At 43.4% G+C, this 15,857-nt stretch overlaps 1 protein-coding gene across 2 annotated transcripts in view; it reads left to right on the top strand.

Annotated features, from left to right (window-relative positions):
- Positions 1 to 15,857, top strand: part of rictora (RPTOR independent companion of MTOR, complex 2 a) — a 215,735-nt gene that overhangs the window by 123,236 nt on the left and 76,642 nt on the right. For both annotated transcript variants that reach the window (XM_063049615.1, XM_063049614.1), the window contains exons 14-17: positions 1,131 to 1,197; positions 1,790 to 1,870; positions 4,506 to 4,606; positions 14,609 to 14,774. In XM_063049615.1, the coding sequence (XP_062905685.1) occupies positions 1,131 to 1,197; positions 1,790 to 1,870; positions 4,506 to 4,606; positions 14,609 to 14,774 (415 nt within the window). The remainder of the gene's footprint in view (positions 1 to 1,130; positions 1,198 to 1,789; positions 1,871 to 4,505; positions 4,607 to 14,608; positions 14,775 to 15,857) is intronic.

The raw sequence follows: 15,857 nt of genomic DNA, 5'->3' as shown, positions 1-15,857 counted from the left end.
ATACTTGTTGGGCTCACATATTCCATATCATCAATGTTCAATACTATCATTCCCCGAGCATTAATCACCCCGCTTCAAAACTTAGGCCTCTGTACCTTCCTCTGAAACAAGATCCTCGACTTCTTCATTGGGAGACCATGGTCCATGGAAATCAGTGAAAACATCTCCTTGCTAACAACACAGGTACTCAGGGTTGCATACCCAGCCCACTGCTCTACTTGTCTCTGTACTCATAACCATGTGGCTCAAACACTATCTAGTAAATTCGTCAGTGAATCTCAGGAGAGAGATAGATCATCTGGTTGAGAAGTGTTACAAAAGAACTAAGCGCTCAACATCAGCAAGTCCGAGGAATTGATTGTGGACTTCAAGAGGAAGTTGGGAGAATACTCACCAGCCCTCACTGAGGGATCAGTAGTGGAAAGGGTGAGCAACTCTAAGTTCCTGGCTGTCAGCATCTCTGAAGATCTATCCTGAGCTCAGCGCATTGATGTGATCATGAGGAAAGCACAACAGCAGCTCTGCTTTGTGAGGATTTGGGAGGTTTGGTATGTCAGCAAAGACTCGTGAACAGTGTAGAGCATTCTGACTGGCTGCGTCACAGACTGGTTCAGAGCCTCCAATGCACAGGGTCACATGAGGCTGCAGATAGTTGTCGACTCAGCCAGCTCCATCGTAGGTACAACCCTCCTCACCATTGAGGACATCTTCAAGGGGTGGTTTTCATCATTAAGGACCCTCAGCGTGCAGGGCATGCCCCCTTCTCATTTCTAGAGGTACAATAGCCAGAAGAGCCAGACTGATTTGGAAGCTGCTTCCAGCCTGCCGTCAGATTTCTGAAAGCTACACGAACACTACTTTATTATCCTTTTTTTTTGCTATTTATTTTTTTGAAAGTCAACTTTATGCCATTTGCACTGCAGCACCGCTGTAAAACAACAAATTTCACATGATATGTCAGTGATAATAAACCTGATTCTGTGTATGCAATATGTGTAAAAGAAATCACGTGAGATTTGATAACTCCTGTGAACTTTTCTGTAAGGTATAAAGGGAATACTGAATTGTTAGCTGACTTGTTCATGGCTATGTTTCAAGTGGAATAATTGTTTTATCAACGCTCTTTCTAGACCTGACTTGATGGATAACTACTTGGCACTCGTGCTGTCTGCATTCATCAACAATGGACTCCTGGAGGTAATAGCAACATTAGCAAGTCGTTTTTATTTATTTTTTGGACAGATTTCTATTTCGATCTCCAATGTCGTCATTTGATTTTTAGATAAGTATAACTTCAATTATCTTAAATTAATTTAACAGGCTTTAAGCGCTAGGGTTATTTACCTGGGACCTGTCGTAGTATAGAGTGCAATTTATGTTCATAGGGAGGATTATATTGGATATAGGCTGTGCCACTGTAGTGTAGCAGTTAACACAAAGCTATTACAGCTCAGTGTTCTTAGGAGTTTAGAGTTCAATTCCAGTGCCATTCTGGAAGAAGTCTCTGTATAGCCTTCTCCTGTGCAAATGCACGGGTTTTCTCTGGTTTCCTCCCACAGCGCAAAGACCTACTGGATAGGTTAATTGATCATTGTAAATTGTCCTGTGATTATGTCAGGGCTAATTGGGTTGTAGGGTTGCTACCGCAGCGTGGCTCAAAGGGCCAGGTGGACCTACAGTATGGCTAATAAATAAATACTTGAAATGTGTGCCTGGACCAGTGAGTTGACTAGTTTTTTTTGTTACTCTTTGATGTGTCATCATTGTAATTACCCATCTTGTTCCTTAGAGTCTGGTTGAAGTGCTAACAAGTAGCAATGATGGTGTGTTTGTGCGGGCCACCATCCTGCTGGGCGAGCTCCTGCACATGGTAAGTTGAATGTAAAAGCGCAAGAAAGATGAGCAGAACTAGGCCACCACCTCTGGTTGAAATAATTCCTGCTCATCTCAGTTGTAAGGGGTGTCCTGCTATTCTGAGACTGTTCCCTTTGGTCCTAGGCTCTCCCATGATTGAAAATATCTCTCCATGTCTGCCCTATCTAAGCCTTTCATTCTTCAATGAGATTCACCCCTCCTTCTAAACTCCAGTGAGTACAGGCTCAAAGATATCAAATTCTCCTCAAATGTTAAAACTTCCATCCCCAGAGTCATTCACTTAAAAATCCTAAACCTCTGGACCCTCTCCAAAGCTTTACTAAGCTTTCTTTCTTATTCTTTATTCTCTCTTGTACTCTCTTCCCTTTTACTTTGTCCAGACGTTTCCAAGCTGGTGAACACAACCCCTACTATTTAGTTTGAAGCCCTATCCACTGCAATAGTTACGTCATTCACCAGGTGGTACTTGTCCCATCGGAATAGCTCCCTCCTTCCCCAGTACTAATGCCAGTGTTCCACAAATTCAAACCCACTTTGAGCCACGTACTTAACTCTCTGATCTTATTAACCCCGTGCCGATTTGCACATGGGCTCAAGTAACAGTCCAGAGATTATTACCTTTAAGTTCTGATTTTAATTGGATAGGTTTAATAGGTACATTTAATGTCAGAGAAATGTATACAATATACATTCTGAAATTCATTTTCTTCGCAAACATCCACAAAAACAGGAGTGCCCCAAAGAATGAATGACAGTTAAACATTAGAACCCAACCCGTACCCCCCCCAGCTTCTCCCTCCCACGCACAAACAGCAGCAAAGCAACAAACCCACCCCCCCCACCAGCAAAAAAGCATCAGCATTCTCCACTGAGCACTCAAACGTGCAGCAAAACATTATTAAAGACACAGGCTTGCAGTACTTCAACACTACTTGTTCACCCTTCACCCGGTAATTTGAATTACCACAGTCTGTGTGTGTGTCTCTATCTCTCTGTCTGTCTGTCTCTCTCTCTCTCTCTCTCTCTCTCTCTCTCTCTCTCTCTCTCTCTCTGCCCCCCTCGCATGCACTCCCCCTCCCTCTCTCTCGCTCCTCCCTCTCACTCCCCCTTCTCTCACTCCCCCTCCCCCTTCTCTCACTCCCCCTCCCCCTCTCTCGCTCCCCACTCGCGCGCTCCCCCTCGCTCTCCCCTCCCTCTCTCGCTCTCCCCCTCCCCCCCCGCAAGGGAAAAAGAGGTGTCCCCGTATCACAGTGAGAGAGGAGACGTGACAAACAACTTGCTGATTTATGATCTTAAAAGTCTGTTGCATCACTTTGTCCAAGCTCTGCACCCAGGGAGTCAGCCCCAAAAAGGCTCAGGTCTCTGGGCACACAACCCATGGCAGTTACGCTGAATGCTCCTGATGTTCTGTGTTCTCCTGTGACGTCTCAATCAGGGGCACCGGCCTTGAATCAGCACGTCTCCAGAGCCACGAAAATCTGCCACCCTGAAGGTGCACTAGTCTTCCAGGCCGTGCCCTTAGCATACCAAAAGCTGCTGGTCGTGAGGCCCTGAGAGCAGGTCCCATTCCCGCAAAGAACCGAAGTCAGAGTGTAACTCCAGGCCAGAATCTTCAAAATAACATTGAAAAGGAAAATATGAGATATCAAAGATAGAAATAGAGCTGTTTCTGAAGATGCAAGCAAAGGGGTCACCGTTTAGCGCCATCTTAACTTTGCTCTGCCCACTTCATTTTTAGTCCCAAGCTGCTCAAATTCCTTCGGCAGAACCTCTTTCCTTGTTTTTTTTTTGTTGTACTGCTGGTTCCCACATGAACCATAACAACTGGGACCCCCCCCCGCCCCACCCCCGGACTCTAAATCCTTGTGTCAGAGAATTGTCTATTCCTCTGACAGTGCAGTCCCTCATTACAACTACATTTCTCTGGAATGGCTTCCTGACTTATCCCCTAGTGGGCAGTAGTGAACCTGATGGATCTTCTAATGACAGTCTGTTCCTTAATTACCAGTATTGTAATGTTCTTTTCCCCCAATTCCAGATGTTAGTTACATTTTAAATTCTCTAGCTGCCAAAGTGAGATTTAAACACATGTCTGACTGCTAGTCCAACACTTACCTCTAGACCAGGAGTTCCCAACCTTTTTCATGTCATGGACTAATACCATTAAGTAAGGAGTCTGTGAACCTCAGGTTGGGAACCTCTGCTCTAGACTACTGTACCCTACTCGAGAGGGATAAAAGTTTCTAAAATCTGTATTTTTACGAGGTCAAAATAACTCAGCAATGTGTTGCTGTGATTACAATAGAGTAAATTACTTTGAAGTACTGTAAGCACTTTACGCAGCCATGGGGAGCAGCCATAAACTGAATTAACATGTCATTGTTGGTTTAGCCATCTTGTGGTGATACCTGATTTTCTGATGTACTTCAAAAAGTTTGTTTTTGTGTCATGTGGCCAAGATATTTGGCAACCATCTGTGGTCTCTTTGAAACAGAGTCCTCAATTCTCACCTGGCCATGTCCTCAGTTTAACATTTCGTCCAAAGTGGGGCATACTTTCAATATTGGACTTAGGCTAGAGTAAGCCTGTGGTCTTGTATGGCATCCTAAACATGTACTTTTCTCCCACAGGCAAATACTATCCTCCCTTATACATACAGCCACCACTTACACTGTCTACCAACTCTCATGAACATGGCAGCTTCCTTCGATATCTCTCAGGAAAAGCGTCTGTAAGTGTTACATTCCATTATTCACACTTAAAAGTACAACAGCACTTGAAGTTTTTGACCTTGACCTGCAATATTTATGGTGGTGTGATTGTCCACTCACCTTGTACATAGGCTATGTAACCTCTATTGAGGGGTTTATATTAAAGACTTTGCCCATTCTATCTGTGCACTGTTCCCACGTACTATAGTGGGAAGTCAAATCGGCTTTGGATGAACACGGGGATCTTGAGCTCAGGTCTTAGTTCATCAAAAATACCAACACAAGTAGACAAGGTGGTGAGGAAAGCATATGGGTTGTTTGCCTTCATGTGAGTAGTGTAAAATATCAAAGCTGGGACATTGGTGGAACTTCACAGAACACTGATTCTTGGAGTACCTAGATTGGAGTTCTCTGGTCAGTCATAGAACACTACTGCACAGAAACAGGCTCTTCGCCCCATCTAGTCTGTGCTGAGCTATTCATCTGCATCGTCCCATTGACCTGCACCCAGGCCAGAGCCCTCCACACCCCTCCATTCATGTACTCACCCAAACTTCTCTGAAATGTTGAAATCAAACCCACACCCACCACTCCTGATGGCAGCTCATTCCACACTCTCACCACCCTCTGAGTGAAGAAGTTCCCCTTAAATATTTCACCATAAACATTAGACGATGATCTCAAGTTCTGGTCTCCTAACCTTAGTGGAAAAAGCCTGCTTGCATTTACCCTATCCATACCCTTCATAATTTTATATATCTCTATCAAATCTTCCTTCATTCTCCTGCACTCTGGGAAATAAAGTCTTAACCTATTCAACCTTTCCCTATCACTCAGATCCTCAAGCCCTGGCATCATCTTGCCACTCTTTCAGTCTTACTGATATCTTTTCTATACATAGGTGACCAGGACTGCACACAATATTCCAAATTAGTTCTACCTACAGTGGTGCCAGAAAATTTGTGAACCCTGCAGGATTTTCTCTTTCTGCATAAGCGTGACCTAAAATGTGATCAGATCTTCACACAAGTCCTAAAACTAGATAGTGAACCCAATTAAATAAATAAAACAAATACGTTATACTTGTTCATTTATCTATTGAGAAAAATGATCCAATATTACATGTATTTATTCAGGAAGTATGTGAACCTCTGGGGTAATGTCTTCTACAAAAACAATTTGGAGTCGGGTGTTCCAATCAATGAGATGAGATTGGAGGTGTGAATTGTGGAGGTGTCCTGCCCTATAAACAAGACCCACAAAATCAGGATACTGACACAGCTTCCTCTTCTCAAGGAAGATCTGTTTATGTGCACCATGTTTCAATCAAAACAACTTTCAGAGAACCTTACAAGAATTGTAGAGATGCATGAAGCTGCAAAAGGCTACAAAAGCATTTCTAAAGACCTGAATGTGCATCAGTCCACAGTGGGAGAAATAAAACTGTCTACAAATGGAAGAAACTCAGTTCTGTTGCTACTCTCCTCAGAAACAGAAGGAGCGGGCATCCTGCAAAGATTACAATGCGCAATGCTGAAGGAGGTTAAAAAAAAAACAAGGGTAACAACAAAATACCAACAGAAATCTCTAGAACTTGCTAAAGTCTCTTCATGTGTCCACTATAAGAAAAATACTACACAAGAATAGTGTTCATGGCAGGACACTGCAGAGGAAATCACTGCTCTCCAAAAAAAAAAAAAATTGCTACACATCTCAAGTTTGCAAAAGATCACCTGGATGTTCTACAGTGCTCCTGGGGCAATATTCTGTGGACAGATAAGGCAGAAGTTGAACTTTTTGGCAGAAATGCACATTGCTATGTTTGGAGGAAAAAGGGCACTGCACACCAACACCAAAACCTCATCCCAACTGTGAAGCACAGTGGAAGGAGCATCATGGGGCTCCTTTGCTGACTCAGGGCCCGGACAGCTTACAATCGTTGCGGGAACAATGAATTTAAAATTGTATCAAGACATTTTACTGGAGAATATCAGGATAGCAGTCCATCACCTGAAGCTTAATAGAAGTCGGATAATGCAATAATGGATAACAAGGTGGCCTACAGGGAAGAAGTCATCGCTGTAACACAGTGGTGTCAAGAAAACAACCTCTCCCTTAATGTCACAAGAACAAAGGAGCTAGTTGTGGATTATAGGAGGAATGGAAGCTGGCTAACCCCTATTGGCATTAATGGATCTGGGGTTGAGAGGGTGAACAGCTTTAAGTTCTTCGGCATCCACATCACCAAGGGCCTCACGTGGTCTGTACACACCAGCTGTGTGGTGAAAAAAGCACAACAGTGCCTCTTTCACCACAGACAGTTGAGGAAATTTGGTATTGGCCTCCAGATCCCAAGAACTTTGTACAGGGGCATAATTGAGAGCATCCTGACTGTCTGCACCACTGCCTGGTATGTACCTCCCTTCATCGCAGGACTCTGCAGAGAGTGGTGTGGACAGCCCAGCACATCTGTAGTTGTGAACTTCCCATGATTCAGCACATTTACAAAGACAGGTCTGAGAAAAGGGCCCAAAGGATCATTGGGGACATGAGTCACCCCAAACACAATCTATTCCAGCTGCTACCATCTGGGAAACGGTACCGCAGCATAAAAGCCAGGACCAACAGGCTCCGAGACAGCTTCTTGCACCAGGCCATTAAACTGGTTAACTCACGCTGATTTGAGTGTATTTCTATGTTATATTGACTGTTCTATTTATTATAAATTACTATGATTGCACGTTGCAGAATTAGACGGAGACATAAAGATTTTTATTCTTCATGTAAGACCATTAGATATAGGAGCAGAAGTAGGCCATTCAGCCCATGGGGTCTGCTCCGCCATTCAATCATGGGCTGATCCAATTCTTCCAGTCATCCCCACTCCCCTGCCTTCACCCCATACCCTTTGATGCACTGGCCATTCAAGAACCTATCTATCTCTGTCATAAATGCACCCAACAACTTGGCCTCCACAGCCACTTGTAACAACAAACTCCACAGATTTACCACCCTCTGACTAAAGTAGTTTCTCTGCATCTCAGTTCTAAATGGACGTCCTTCAATCCTGAAGTCGACCCCCCCTTGTCCTAGACTCCCCTACCATTGGAAATAACTTTGCCATATCTAGTCTGTTCAGGCCTTTTAGCATTCAGAATGTTTCAATGAGATTCCCCACTTGTTCTCCTGAACTCCAGGGAATACAACGCAAGAGCTGCCAAACTTTCCCTGAGACAGTAACCCTTTCATTCCTGGAATCATTCTCATGAATCTTCTCTGAACCCTCTCCAATGTCAGTATATCCTTTCTAAACTAAGGAGCGCAAAACTGCACACAATACTGTAAGTGTGGTCTCACGAGTGCCTTATAGAGCCTCAAAATCACATCCCTGCTCTTATATTCTATACCTCTGGAAATGAATGGCAACATTGCGTTCACCTTCTTCAACACTGACTCAACATGGAGGTTAACCTTTAGGGTATCTTGCACAAGGACTCCCAAGTCCCGTTGCATCTCTGCATTTTGAATTCTCTCCCCATCTAAATAATAGTCTGCCCGTTTATTTCTTCCACCAAAGTACATGACCATACACTTCCCAACATTGTATTTCACTTGCCCATTCCCCTAAACTATCTACGTCTCTCTGCAGGCTCTCTGTTTCCTCAACACTACCTGCTCCTCCACCTATCTTTGTATCATCGGCAAATTTGGCCACAAATCCATTAATCCCATAGTCCAAATCATTGACATACATCGTAAAAAGCAGCGGTCCCAACACTGACCCCTGTGGAACTCCACTGGTAACCGGCAGTCAGCCAGAATAGGATCCCTTTATTCCCATTCTCTGTTTTCTGCCGATCAGCCAATGCTCCACCCATGCTCATAACTTCCCTGTAATTCCATGGGCTCTTATCTTGCTAAGCAGCCTCATGTGTGGCACCTTGTCAAAGGTCTTCTGAAAATCCAAGTACACAACATCTACTGTATCTCCTTTGCCTACCCTGCTTGTAATTTCCTCAAAAAAATTGCTGTAGGTTAGTCAGCAAACACGAGGAAATCTGCAGATGCTGGAATTTCAAGCAACACACATCAAAGTTGCTGGTGAACGCAGCAGGCCAGGCAGCATCTCTAGGAAGAGGTACAGTCGACATTTCAGGCCGAGACCCTTCGTCAGGACTAACTGAAGGAAGAGTTAGTAAGAGATTTGAAAGTTGGAGGGGGAGATCCGAAATGATAGGAGAAGACAGGAAGGGGAGGGATGGAGCTAAGAGCTGGACAGGTGATTGGCAAAAGGGATACAAGAGGATCATGGGACAGGATGCCCAGGGAGAAAGACAAGGGAGAAGGGGGGAACCAGAGGATGGGCAAGGGGTATAGTGAGAGGGACAGAGGGAGAAAAAGGAGAGTGAGAACAAGAATGTGTATATAAATAAATAACAGATGGGGTACGAGGGGGAGGGGGGAAGTTCTATTTTAACTTCATCAGTCCACAGGACTTGTTTCCAAAGTGCATCAGGCTTGGTTAGATGCCCCTTTGAACCTTTTGAATAGAACTTTTTGGCCGCAATGAGCAAAGGTATGTTTGGAGAAAAAAGGGTGCAGAATTTCATGAAAAGAACACCTCTCTAACTGTTAAGCACAGGGGTGGATCAATCATGCTTTGGGCTTGTGTTGCAGCCAGTGGCATGGGGAACATTTACTGGTAGAGGGAAGAATGAATTCAATTAAATACCAGCAAATTCTGGAAGCAAACATCACGCTGTCTGTAAATATGCCGAAGGTGAAAAGAGGATGGCTTCCACAACAGGATAATGAACCTAAACACACCTCAAAATCCACAATGGACTACCTCAAGAGGTGCAAGCTGTAGGTTTTGCCATGGCCCTCACAGTCCCCTGACCCAAACATCATCGAAAATCTGTGGATAGACCTCAAAAGAGCAGCGCATACAAGACGGCCCAAGAATCTCACAGAACTAGAAGCCTTTTGCAAGGAAGAATGGGGGAAAATCCCCCAAACAAGAATTGCAAGACTCTTAGCTGGCTACAAAAAGCATTTACAAGCTGTGATACTTGCCAAAGGGGGTGTTACTAAGTTCTCCGTGCAGGGTGCCCAAACTTTTACTTCAGGTCCTTTTCCTTTTTTGTTATTTTGAAACTGTAAAAAATGGAAATAAAAAAGTTTTCTTACTTAAGATATTAAAGAAGTGTGCCATTTTTAACTTTATGCCTTTTGGAAATCAGTTCATCTTTTACTTGCTTAGCTATTCACAGTAACAGAAATTTTGACCAGGGGTGCCCAAACTTTTGCATGCCACTATATGCTGGCTTTGGCCCATCTTGTCATGTGCCTTCAGATAATCTGTAGCTAACAAGCGATTCCAACAACTTTCCAACCACTGATGTCAGGCTATCAGGTCTTTTGTTTCCCTTCTGCTGCCTCCCACCCTTCTTAAATATTGGAGTAACATTTGCAATTTTCCATTCATCCAGTACAATGCCAGAAGCGATTCCTGAAAGATCATTGTTAATGCCACCGCTATCTCTGCAGCTACTTCCTTCAGAATCCGAGGGCGCATTCCACCAGGTCCAGGAAATTTATCCACCCTCAGACCATTAAGCTTCCTGAGCACCTTCTCAGTCGTAATTTTCACTGCACATACTTCACTTCCCTGATACTCTTGAATGTCTGGTACACTGCAGATGTCTTCCATTGTGCAAAATGCGTATTCAGTTCCTCTGCCATCTCTGTCTCTCTCATTACAATATCTCCAGCATCATTTTCTGTTGGTCCTATATCTACCCTCAACTCTTTTACCCTTTATACTTAAAAAAAGCTTTTAGTAACTTCTTTGATATTAGTCGCCAGCTTCCTTTCATAATCCATCTTTTCCTTCCTAATGATCTTCTTAGTTTCCTTCTGCAAGTTTTTAAAAGCTTCCCATTCCTCTATCTTCCCACAAGCTTTTGCTTTCTTGTATGCCCTCTCTTTTGCGTTTACTTTGGCTCTGACTTCACTTGTCAGCCACAGTAGTGTCCTTCTAATTGAAAATTTCTTCTTATTTGGAATATACCTGTCTTGCACTTCCCTCATTTTTCACAGAAACTCCAGCCATTGCTGCTCTGTTGTCCTTCCTGCAAATGTCCCTTTCCAGTCAACCTCGGCCAGTTCCCCTCTCATGCCATTGTAATTTCCTTTACTCCACTGAAATACTGACACATCGGAATTTTGTTTCTCCTTCTCAAATTTCAAAGTGAACTCAATCATATTGTATGTGAAGGATGTAAGAAATAAAGTCAATTCAATTCAATAAGACAATAATCCAAAAAAACAAGAGTAAATCAGCAACAGAATGGTTTAAAAAGAAAAAAATTCATGTTTTGGAATGGCCGGATCAAATTCCTGATGTTAATCCTATGGAAGTGTTGTAGAAGGACCTGAAATAAGCGGGTCATGCAAGGAAGCCCACCAACATCCCAGAGTTGAAGCAGTTTTGTAAGGAGGAATGGCCTAAATTTCTGCCAAGCCGATGTGCACGACTGATCAACAGTTACCGGAAACGTTTGAAGTTATTGCTGTACAAGGGGGTCACACCTGAAAGCAATAGTTCACATACTTTTACCGACATATACATGTAATATTGGATCGTTCTTCTCAATAAATAAATGAACAAGTATAATGTTTTTTTTGTGTTATTTATTCAATTGGGTTCTCTCTATCTTGTTTTAGGACTTGCTTGAAGATCTGATCAAATTTTAAGTTATATTTATGCAGAAGTAGAGAAAATTCTACAGGGTTCACAAATTTTCTAGCACCACTCTATCTATCTAGTTGTGATGACATTTTCAAGGAACTAATGGATCTTTAATCCCAGATTTCGCTGTTTTACCACACTCCTTAGTGCCTGTGTAAGTCCTACTCTGATTTGTCCTAAAGGGCATCACCTCACACTTGTCTGCATTAAATTCTGTCTGCCATTTTTCCAGCTGATGTCGATCCTGCCGCAAGTTTTGATCGCCTTCCTCACTGTCTACTATGCCCCTAATCTCTCTGACATCTGCAAATTTGCTGATCCAGTTCACCGTATTCTCATCCAGATCATTGATATAGATGACAAACAATGACAGAGCAACACACATAAAAGTTACTCACATAAAAGTTGCTGGTGAACGCAGCAGGCCAGGCAGCATCTCTAGGAAGAGGTACAGTCGACGTTTTGGGCCGTGGCCCTTCGCAGGTCCTTGCAGCACACCCCTATTCACACACCTTCAGTTAGAGAGGCAGGCGTTTACTACCTCATCTTGAATGCTGAGCCACTGAACCTTCTTGACCAACTTCCCATGCAGGGTCTTGTCGGTGGCATTGCTAAAGCCCATCTAGACAACATTCACTGCCTTGCCTTCATTAACTTCCCTGGTAACTTCCTCGAAAAATTCTAAGATTGGTTAGACACTGCGTGCCATACACAAAGCTATGCTGACTATCCCTAATCAGTGCCCGTCTACCCAAATACTTATATATCTGGTCCCTCAGAATACCTTCCAATAACTTTACCACTACTGACGTTGGGCTTGCCAGCCTCTAATTTCCCGGCTTATTGTTAGACCCTTCCTTAAACAAACGGATAACAGTAGCCATTCTCCAATCTTCCAGCACCTCACCTGTTGCTATATTTGTTTTAAATATCTCTGTTAGGACCCTGCAATTTCTGCATGAGCATCCCACAAGGTCCAAGGGAGCACCTTGCTGCTCGTGCCAGTGTCCTCTGCATTGACCACATCCTTCCTGTACTGAGGCACCACGATAGAGTAGCAGTTAGCATGATGTTATTACAGCTCAGAGGTCAGAGTTTGGAGTTCAGTCCCATTATCCTCTGAACATCCTCCTCGTGAAATGCATGTTTTCTCCAGATCCTCCGGTTTCCTCTCTCAGTCCGAAGATGTACTGGGTAGGTTAATTGGTCATCGTATGTTGTCCCATGATGTTAGGGTTAAATCAGCGTAGTTGGTCGTTACTGTTCCACACTCTCTCTCTAAATAAATAAAATAGTGTTGTCTAGTTCTGGGCTGTACACTTTAGGAATTATACAGTCACATTGGAGAAAGTGTGGGTGAGGTTCACCAGGATTTTACCTGGATTGGAAGACTTCAGTTATTGGGGGGTGGGTGGGAAAAGAGATTGGACAGGATGTTTTATTCCTTAGAATAAAGGACGTTGAGGTGACCTGATAGATGTATGTAAAACTGAGATATAGTAAATTGGTATAATATTGTAATGTAGAAAGAAACATTTGCCCATGGTGGGGTTATAAAAAATCGAGACAATGATTTTAAGCTGTGAGGAGAACGATTTAAATGGGATTTGAGGGGGAAGTATTTTTTACCCAGTGAGTGGTAGATATTAGTGGTGGATTGCCAGCTGCAATCACTGACATTTGAATAAACAACGTATTGATCGATATGGACCTAATGCAAGCAAATGGGATTAACATTGATTGGTAGAAAGGTCAGCATGGACATGGTGACCCTATAGTGTCATTCTGCACTACAGCCCATTCAGTCTCTGCCGAACTTTTATTCTGCCTAGTCCCACGAACCTGTACTGGGATCATAGCCCTCCATTCCCCTCCCACCTATGTACAGAGGCAAACTTTTCTTAATTGTTGACGTTGAACCTGCATTCACCACTTCCACTGGCACCTCGTTGCATACTCTCACCACCCTCTGTGTTGTATAACGGACTCCAGTTGTAACTGGGAATTGCCTGAAGTACAGATATTCACATTGCCCCCAAGATGTCTGAACCTGGGGAGAGAGAGATTTTCAGGCAGGAATCCCACTTGTGATTGCAGTCTAGTGATGGCAGTCGCTTTATGTTTTAATGCTGCTACTTCTCATTCCTGTGGAATGACTCCCATATTATATGTAATGGTGTTAGAGGACGTCGAGCATCAGGATTAGTAATAGAATCGTACCAAACAAAAACAGGCCTTTAGCCCACCACATCCATGCTGACCTTCCTGTCAATCTATTTGCATTACGACTCTATCTGGTATTGTATCACGGGAGATCAACATCTACAATGGAGGAATATTCAGCAAGACAAACTACAGTGTTCATTGCCTGATAAAAGTCTTATGTGTACATGGAGGCTTGACATATTCATGAGCTTTAGGCAAAGGTTAATACGAGTAAGCTGACTCCTTCCTTGCCAGTGCTACTCATCTCCTCTGTGGTGTTGACCTCTTTGCTATAGACAATATCAACTGGAACAGAACTGTTTCTGTTTTCTTAGCCAGCTGCCAATGAGATACCGAATCACTCAGTGTTAGAAAGCAGTATCATTGTCATTTATCCATTGTGTAGAGGAGGTGACTCTTGGACAGAGGTTGCAGTATAACATAGTACATAAATCTTATTTTTTGCAAGAAGTGTCTGTAAACCTGGCAAAGAGGTGGCAAAGAGGTGGGAAAGACATCATGAGTAAATAGATGTAAGACAGTATATTTGGAGATTGGAAATGAGCTGGAAGAGAAGTAAATGACAAGAAAACTATGACCAAGGTATTTTATCATTTAAGATTAGCTTTATTTGTCACATGTACATTGTGACCTACAGTGAAATGTGTCATTTGCTTCACTGACAAACACAATCTGAGGGTGTGCTGGGGTGCACCATGCTTCCAGTGCACGCCCACAACTTAGTAACCCTAACCCTAACTGTACGTCTTTGGAATGTGGGAGGAAACCGGAGCACCCGGAAGAAACCCACGCGATCCCGAGGAGAACGTACAAAGTCCTTAAAGACAGCGACAGAATTGAACCCAAGTCACTGGCCCTGTAGTGTCATTATGCTAACTGCTATGCCACCATGCTGCCTTACTTAGTTCTAATTCTTCTTTTTCACACAATATTGAGATTGTTTTCCTTGTGTGTTTCATTCCACATTCTGCAAAATCATCTGATGGCAAACATAGTCATCCCAAGGAGCATTTGTAACTCTTTACTCCTGACTTTATTGCAGGCGAGCCAGTGCAGCTGTGAATTGCCTGAAGCGATTTCACGAGATGAAGAAGCGGGGCTGCAAACCCTATAGCCTGTACCTGGATCACATTGCACACAAGAGCGCCTCCAACTCCCAGAAACGAGATTATCATCTGCGTATCCAGAGAGACATTTTCATCCTGAAGGTGAGCAGAGTGCTTCATCCACATGAAAACATATGTGACATCATTGGGTTAATGGGTTAATGATGGTCACAGGTAATGAGAGGGTAAAACGCTTTTGCTTGCATGCCATCCAGACAGATCGACCATACATGAGCTCATCAAGGTAATACAGAAAGATAAAGAATGCAACATACACTCACTGTATTGGTGGCAACTAAATGTATGTTTGTGGTCCTCTGCTGCTGTAGCTCATCCACTTCAAGTTTTGACCTGTTGTGTGTTTAGAGATGCACTTGTAATGCGTGGTTATTTGAAGTACTGTCGCCTTCCTGTCAACTTGAACCAGTCTGGCCATTCTCCTCTGACCTCTCTCATTAACAAGGCATTTTTGCCCACAGAACTGCCACTCACTGGATGTTTTTTGCTTTTGTACCATTCTCTGTAAACTCTAGAGACTGTTGTGTGTGAAAATCCCAGGAGATAGGCAGTTTCTGACATACTCAAACCACGCCATCTGGTACCAAAAATCATTCCACAGTCAAAATCACTTAAATCACATTTCTTTCCCATTCTGATGTTTGATCTGAACAACTGAACCTCTTAGCCATGTTTGCATGCTTTTGTGTATTGAGTTGCTGCCACATGATTGGCTGATTAGATATTCACATTAATGAGCAGGTGTATCTAAAATTGGCCACTACAAAGAATCCAACACTCACAACACGCTGGAGGAACTCAGCAGGTTGGGCAGCATCCGTGGAAAAGATCAGTTGACGTTTCGGGCCGGAACCCTTCGTCAGGACTGTAGAGGGAAGAGGCCGAGGCCCTATAAAGAAGGTGGGGGGAGGGTGGGAAGGAGAAGGCTGGTAGGTTCCAGGTGAAAAACCAGTAAGGGGAAAGATAAAGGGGTGGGGGAGGGGAGGCAGGGAGGTGATAGGCAGGAAAGGTGAAGAAAGAATAGGGGAAAACACAATGGGTAGTAGAAAGAGGCGGAACAGAGAGGGAGGTGGTAGGCAGTCGATCCAATGTAGGTAAGCAAATAAAGTACAGGTACTTTAAATAAGGATGAGGTAGATTTGGAGATCAAGAGTTCATCCCACAGCA

Source organism: Mobula hypostoma, chromosome 5, assembly GCF_963921235.1.
Source record: "Mobula hypostoma chromosome 5, sMobHyp1.1, whole genome shotgun sequence".
NCBI lineage: Eukaryota > Metazoa > Chordata > Chondrichthyes > Myliobatiformes > Myliobatidae > Mobula > Mobula hypostoma.
This window is presented reverse-complemented; position numbering and strand designations above follow the sequence as displayed.